Source organism: Marmota marmota, unplaced genomic scaffold, assembly GCF_001458135.2.
Source record: "Marmota marmota marmota unplaced genomic scaffold, marMar, whole genome shotgun sequence".
In the NCBI taxonomy this organism is placed as follows: Eukaryota; Metazoa; Chordata; class Mammalia; order Rodentia; family Sciuridae; genus Marmota; species Marmota marmota.
The window spans coordinates 33978433-33986008 of record NW_025999900.1 but is presented as its reverse complement, the minus strand read 5'-3'; the positions used below and the strand labels follow the sequence as shown (position 1 = coordinate 33986008).

Sequence of the window (7576 nt, the reverse complement as noted above, 5' to 3'; positions counted from 1 at the left end):
CTGGGTTCCATGCTCAGCACCACATAAAAATAAATAAATAATAAAATGAAGGTATTGTGTCCAACTACAACTAAAAAATAAATGTTAAAATAAAGATCTCCATTGGCTTAGATTAAGATGATTCACAAACTAAAACAGGCCCTGGTTTACCTCTGTTGGATCTAAGAACAATTCTCTTGGTCCTGTTGTGTTTTTCAAATATCACACTTTCTTTTCCAAGGAGTGCCATTTTCCCTCAGCTAAGTGGTGCTGTTTCTTAGGTCTTCACATGCTTGTAGATGATGAAAAATGGATCAGTACACATTGCAATAGTTGGATTGGGAAGGGCCTTCAAAGCATGTTAAGAAACATGGAGTTCATTCTGGGGCCCACAGGGAGCTTCTAAAGGGCATTAGGTAGCAGCAAAGTTTATTTAGATAGATCATTATGGCAATTCCCAAATGGAGAATGGGCTGAGTAGGGAAAACTGGAGGCCAAGGGGCCAGTTAGGAGGCTTTTATAGAAATCCAGATGAGAGGTTGGTAGTTTGAGCCAGGGTGGATGGAAAGCAATGAACAGATCCAATGGATATGGATGAGGAGATGGGGGCCCAGGGGGATAAAGACCAGTTTCTGGTTTGGACATATACAAAGAGAATAAGAAAGGGAGAGCAGATTTAGAATCAAGTCTCTAAGTTCAGGTTTCAGCATGTTGACTTTATCAAGGAACAGTTGATGTGTGACTCCAAGGTTTAGAAGGGAGATCCAGATAGGGTTAGCAGGGAAGTTGTCAGTGTAGGGATGGACATTGGTGCTACTGAGAGCGCATTCGAACTGAAGAAATTCTAGGGCAGAACTTTGAGAAAACCAACATTTCAGAAAAGGCCAGCAGTACAGAATTTTGAAAAAGAAGCTGGGACATGGGCATGTGGTGGAGGGAGAACCCAGGGAGGGAAGTTACAGAGTCAGGGCAGAGTGATTTCCTAAGAAGGTGTGGACAACAGGCTCAAATGTTTGGAGGACTAGGAGGTGTCTGTGGACTTTAGTGAGACAGAAGTTGTGAGTGACTGATTGAGGGCCAGCTTAGGTGGAGCAGTGGAGGCCAAAGTTTGACAATGATTAACACACGAGTGATTGGACAGCTCAGTCATGTGTAGTAAGATATTTGGCTCAAAGGGGGAGATGAGATGATGCTGACCAGACGTAGATGCATACAGAGCTGAGGGTAGCTGCATCTGTATCTGAAGCTACTTCCATACCTGTTTCCCTTTTAGATTTAAGAGACTTGATCTCTTAAACTGCTGAGGCGAAGGAGTGAGCAGAAAGGACAGGAAAGACAGGAGTATGTTTGGAGGGAATGGAATCCATGGCTGGTGGATGAAGATAGCCGCCTTGATAGCACAAGGGACTCGGTCTCCACTGAACCAGACAGGAAGAAGCAGGGATGGGGAGGAAGGTGAGTTTGTGGGTGTGGTGGGGGGAAGGCTCCTGCCTAAATGAGTCTGTTTTCTCAGGGGGTCAGCAGCTGGCAGGGGGAACAGCAACCAAGGCAAAAGGTCAAAGGAAAGAACAGAAGGCTGCAGGCGGATTCCAGAGAGGATGAGGAAAGAAGCTAACAAAGGCATCCAGAGGGTCACTGCCTGGGATATTGGGGGCCAGGTGGGGTGGGAGGCTATGGATTTAGATCCACAGTGAATCCTTCATCAGTGGGACCTTCCTGTGTAGAGCTCAGTTGCCATGGTGCAGGCAGAGGGAAGGTGAACAGTTGGACTCTAATTTTAGGATTCTTTAAGTCTGAGGAGCTTTTGGTACCTAGAGAGGAACACATACCATCACCTGGGTTTTATTTATTAACTCTATATTTCATTAACATTCTTGAGCAAAAATCACCAAAACACTTGAATACTTTATATAAACAACAAATCAAAATCTATACCTGTTACAAGGGAAATTATTTAAACATTAATCATAAAAATTGAGTCCTTCTAAAATATTTCAATAGAACTGCCAGTCTAATGTGTCAATTCCTCTAAAAGCTTTAAACACTTTGGAAAAGCAAACACATCATTAAGAAGATAATAAATTTTTTTCCTAAATATTTATTTTTTAGTTATAGGTTGACACAATATCTTTTATTTTATTTTATTTTTTGTGGTGCTGAGGATCAATCCCAGTGCCTTACGCATGCTAGGTGAGTACTCTACCTCTGAGCCACTACCTCAGCCCCAAGAAGAGTATAAAATTTTTAACCTACACCTGAAACTATTATAAAAATGGGTTGATAGACCCCAGAGATGAATACTACCTCACTTCAGACCAAATTTTTAATTTAGAAAATAGAAGAATATTATCCTAATGCTGAGGAAATTTTGGATTATTAATCACTGAACTCTTGATTGAGACCTGGGAACTGATTTACCTTCTGGGTAAAACCTGAACTTTTTAAGCCCACACATTTTCCATGCGTTTAGTGTATTGTGCTGGATGCCTTTTCTCTACAAGATGTCATCTTTATGTTTAAAGACTATGATGCAGATTTCTTGAAGATGTCCATGCCCTGATCCCTAGAACCTGTAAGTCTGTTATGTCATATGGCAGAAGGGACTTTGCATATGTAATTCAGATTATGGACCTTAAGGTAGGGAGATCATTCTGGATAAGGTGGGTATGCCCAATCTAAGCACGTGAATCCTTAAACTCAGAGAATTTTTTCCACTGAAATCAGAGAGATTAAAGTGGCTCAGTTGTTGGCAGGAAAACAGAGGGCCCAGGGAATCAGCCCTACAACCGTAAGGAACTGAATTCTAAATGAGTTTGGAAGTAGATTCTTCCCTTCCAGTAAGGAAGGTAGCAGCCCAGCCTACACCTTGCTTTTGACTTCGTGAAACACTAAGCAGAGAATGCAGCAATGCTTTGCAAGACTTCTGACCTATAGAAACTGAGGTAATACATAGGGGCTGTTCTAAGCCAAGGAGTTTGCCACAATTTGTTGCACAGCAATAGAAAACTAATACAGCAAATTTACCGTAATAATTAACAAAGTCAATCTAGCCTATTTGCATTTTGAAACACTTCTAGTTGTCTTCCCCAGTGTCTGTTCTCCCCTTCTTTCTTAATGTAAAACTCTTGACTATGAGCTGGATATGACTACCTAGAATAACAAAAGATTATTTCCTAGCCTATCTTCCTGGTTTGGTGTGGACAAATGTGATTAAAGTCTAGCCAATAAGATGTAATTAGAAATGTTGGGTGTGGTCAGATGTGGTGGCACACGCCTGTATTTCCAGCTATTTGGGAGCCTGAGGCAGGAGGATCACAAGTTTGAGGTCAGCTGTAGCAATTTAGCAAGACCCTGTCTCAAAATAAAAATAAAAAGAGCTGGTGGTATTGCTCAGTGGTAGCCTGCCCCTGGGTTCAATCCCTACCTCTGCAAAAACAAAACAAACAGAAATGTTGGTTGCACCTTTCAGAATGCTGCTTTAAAAAAAAGAGGTGTGCCTTTTCTTCCTTCCTACTTCCTGGGGACTGTTAGACTAGTGTAAGGGCTGACATTCATAGAGCCATCTTGGGTCATGAGGTGGCATGCTAAAGACAGTAGTACCGCAAGAAGGGAGGAGGGAGGCTGGGCTTTGATGATCATAAAATAGCCATCCATTCCTGAACTCTTTAATTGCAGATTCTTCAATGTGAGACAGAAAGAATCTCCTATCTTGTTTAAGCTAGTCTTCCTGGTCATATATTATTGCCAAATGGTGAAAGAAAAAGTTGTGTGTACATGTGTGTTTATAATTTTTTTTCCTAGCATTGGGGATTGACCCAAAGCCTTACACATGCTAGCCATCGCCCCACCACTAAGCTACACCCCAGCCGGTATTTCTTTTTAAAACCATAAATTCACATCAGCATTTCTTATTTAACTTGAATATTACTATATCCTTTTTTATTTGACGGCAATACATAGTTTTATATTTATTTTCTTTACAACATACCACATCTGCTTTTATCTTGCAATCCCTGATCCAAAATACATCTTCTCTCTACAGGGAGAGTGATTACCATTCTGTAATTACTATATTGATAGATTCATCCATGCTGGACCAATGGGATAGTGGGATGGGGGGGGACGGGTGTATATGTGTGTGTGTGAGTGTGAACGTGAGCATGCAAGAGCTTATGATACTGTCAGAGAGTAGCTGAAGGTACAAATTATAAAATACCAGGTAATAGGAAGCTTAAGAAGGAGCATAAGATAGTACAGATTATTAAAAAGAAGAGAGATAGTGGAGACAGGTTGAAACAGGTACAGTGAAGGTAAATGAGAGAAAGCCCAGGAGTAAGGAGGTGGTGGTCACTCTGAAGTGTGGAGTGACTTAAGTTCAGACTTCAAAGGTGGAGTAATTCTAGGAGGTGGTCAAGCAAAGGATATGTGGTCATAGATGTGTTCCATGGTCCATGTGTGACCTTCTACCCGCATCTCCAGCTCTGTACATCTGCTCTCAGCCAGAGCAAACATACACACCCAAGTCTTGGGTGGGAAGATGAGGGCCAGAGTCCATCTGGGTCCTAGTATAAGTGTACAGCCAGGATCCCTGCCTGCCAGTTGTCCCAGTACATGCAAAATATGTACTGTGTTTAGGCTAGGCATATGCCCCTTCCTGGCTCATGAACCCTGTGGAGTGCTCTGTGGCCCTCCCCATACTTTGCTTGTAGCTGAGCCTCCTACCCCAGCCCATACGGTGATGGCTGAGACCCATGATGTTGGCACTCTTCACAGGAAGGAGCCTGCAGGGTACTCTAAGGCTGGTCCATCTGGGCCCCTGTAGGAGCCTGTCAGGCCTACCTGCACCACCTGTCTCCAAATAGCGCTGAGCAGGAAGCTGGGATAGGGGAATAGGAGGAGCAAAAACTGCAAAATAGAGCAAGTCTCTCTCCCTGCCAGACCTTGCCCTGATTCTAGAGCTGCAGGTACAAAGAAATGTGGCAGGAGACTAGAAGGGCAACCAGGGATGAGGGGTGGACTGTGAGAAGGGCCAGGTCTGAGCTGCCCAACTCTGCTCTTCTCTATTCTTAACCTTGGGTATTTGGCACATGCAAAGAGGTGGGATATAGACAACCTGAGGGAATCACTCTCCTAACCACTTTCCTGCCCCAAAGATGTTTTTATTGGGACAGGGGAGGGCAGAAGGCAGTGATGGGGGCTGCGTCTTCGAAGGATCTGAGTCTTCAGAGTGGGAAGATGAGGAAGCCAGAGAAACTTGAGTATTTCCAGCCACCTAGCAGATTCCCCTGACGTAGGCGCAGGGACACCCGGTCCCCAGGGTCCAGGGGAAGCAACACAGAGCTGGTGGCCGCCTCCCGGGTCACATCAGGATCATTGGCAAAGGCTGAGATGACAGGCCATGTATTCAACATCAGGCTTACCTGGGGAGGGGAGCCCAGTTAGCATCCATCCCCCACACCCTAGCTCAAGACCCTCCCTTTGCCAAGGGCTTCCTCTCCAGAACCTGGGGCTTAATGGACTCTCCTGGTAGTGCTGAGGGGTGGCCAGTGTTTGACTCTAAACATTATCCACACTGTGGTAGGCAGGACCTTTCCTTGCTTGCTCCTGGCCACCAGGACACAAGTCAGTGGAGAGTTTGCCCAGGGCTCAGTGGTGCTCCACTTATGCCCCCTCCCCTCCCTCAAGAGCTGGGGATGGGCCCAGCATTCAGATCACCTGCACAGTTTGGCGATTGTACACCTTCACCACATGGAACCGGAAGCTGTAGACTCCCCGGACAGGGGCCACGAAGGAGCCTGAGGCCCGGTCAAAGCCACCGCCCTCATTTACCAGGACCTGGGGGAAGCAGATCCTGCTGAGTGGGGCTCAGGGATGCCAGAGTGGGGCTCTCTGGGATAACACTGGGGATGGGACAGGGGCAATGAGTATGGGAAAGAAGAGGTGGTAAGCAGGAGTGAACAGGAATGTACAGATTTTAAAAAAAAATGGTAAAAGGGGCAAGGAGGAGTGTGTGTATGTATGAAGGGAAGGGAAACAATCAGTGGCGACATTAGGGGAAGATGTAAGGAGTTTTTTCTTGAAGGGTCAGCAAAGTGGGCTTGGACAGTTGATTGCAGGTCTTTGTGGTTCTTTGGACAGGGGTGCAGGGTTGGTGGAGGGGAGGTTACCTGGTCAAAGTAGATAGCCCCGCTGGTGCCGTTGCCGGTCTCCCCTGCTGGCTCATGGTGGTGGCTTCTAACTGCAGCAAATGCCACTCTTCCGGGGGGCGCCTCTCCCAGGGCTGCTCCCCCGGGGCCCCCTGCAGCAGCTCGGCCAGGCTCACAGACCACCAAGCATTCACCCTCCAACAGGACAGGCTCTGACCCCTCCTGGGCCATCCCTGCTCCCAGGGCCAGAAGCAACAGGGCTACGGGCAGCTCCAGGCTGTGCAAGGGATCTGGCAGCCAGTGTCTTCTTGCTCCCAACATGGCTGAGTGCCTCTTCGGCTCACAAGTGTCTTATCTTCTGCCCCCTTTCTGCTGCCCTGGGCACTCACTACCCCTCACCCTGCTCCTCTGCCCTCTCTGGGTCTCACTGTCATCTGGCCTCTGGACCTCCCTCTCCATACCTCTCTGTGTCCTGCAGCTCTGTCCTGCCTCCCACTCGGTTACTCCTGCTGTCACTGCAGTTCCCTCCTCCTTGGCAGAACATGAAGTGACAGCAGTTGGGTTCTGGGAGGGAGAAGAGGGATGAAGACAGGACAGAAAGGCTAAGCCAGAGTTCTAGGTTGGCCCCTACGGATGAGCTAGTACGGGAGGCTCCAACTGGGGTGATGGAGAACTGGGTATAGGTGAACATGTGAGATACAGTTCTAAAGCTCCTTCCTTTCCTCCTCTATTCAAAACCCCTCACAAAACAGCAGTCCTTCCCTGTAGCACCTTTACATTTAGTAGGAGAGAGGGGTGTCCTGTCTTCCCCACAATTGTTTTAATGGAAAGGGCTTGCACCAAGAGCCTCACAATCTTGTGACCCTGGCCCAGTCACTTTCTCTTTTTGGTCTTCCATATTTTCATGCCAAGGGATCAAACTTTCAACGAATGATTCCTCTTTCCCAAGAAACAAATGAGCAGAACACGCAAGAACCCCGAAGGCCCGGAGACAAACGAGAGCTGGAAGGGAAGCCAGAAGGCTGAGTGGCCTAGAGCACTGCCGGCGACAGGACTGGGCGGAGTCGGGGACACGGGGCGGTGGCTAGAGAAGGCCCGGCGCGCGCTGGGTAGGAGGAAGCGCGCCTCTGGGCTGCGTGCCAGGGCAGTGCAGGCGCGGTCGGGGGAGGAGCGGGGCTGACTCCGCCCTAACCCAGGAAGTGACTCAAAAAATAGTTTGAGAGGTGGAGAGAAGAGGTGCTCGTTGGGTGAGGAACCCAGGAAGGCCCGCCCAGATTCGGGCCCCATGCCCTAGTCCTCTGGGCTGGGGGCACGGGCGAAGCTGGGGCCCTGGGGTACCAAGAGGCGCCAGCGGGACGTGAGGCTGGAGCCCGCGGCTTAGGCGGGTAGGCGCCCTTCCCTGGCGCCCTGGAGCCAGCAGCCGGGCACGCGCGGCGGCTACTGGGAGCACG

At 47.9% G+C, this 7576-nt stretch overlaps 2 protein-coding genes across 3 annotated transcripts in view; one reads left to right on the top strand and one right to left on the bottom strand.

The window, feature by feature from the left end:
* Positions 1-3832: 3832 nt before the first annotated feature.
* Cbln3 (cerebellin 3 precursor) lies at positions 3833-7276 on the bottom strand. Its single transcript, XM_015491883.2, has 3 exons — positions 6147-7276; positions 5695-5814; positions 3833-5399 (listed from the first exon to the last, which is right to left on the bottom strand). Exons 1-3 carry the CDS (start codon positions 6444-6446, stop codon positions 5202-5204), a joined length of 618 nt encoding a protein of 205 aa, XP_015347369.1. The 5' UTR covers positions 6447-7276; the 3' UTR covers positions 3833-5201.
* A 79-nt stretch (positions 7277-7355) lies between these two features.
* Positions 7356-7576, top strand: part of Khnyn (KH and NYN domain containing) — a 9125-nt gene continuing 8904 nt past the window's right edge. Inside the window, exon 1 of one of the 2 annotated variants that reach the window (XM_015491856.2) lies at positions 7356-7510. The gene's annotated coding sequence lies outside the window, so the exon portion shown is untranslated. The remainder of the gene's footprint in view (positions 7511-7576) is intronic. The other variant, XM_048798733.1, reaches the window with a different exon arrangement.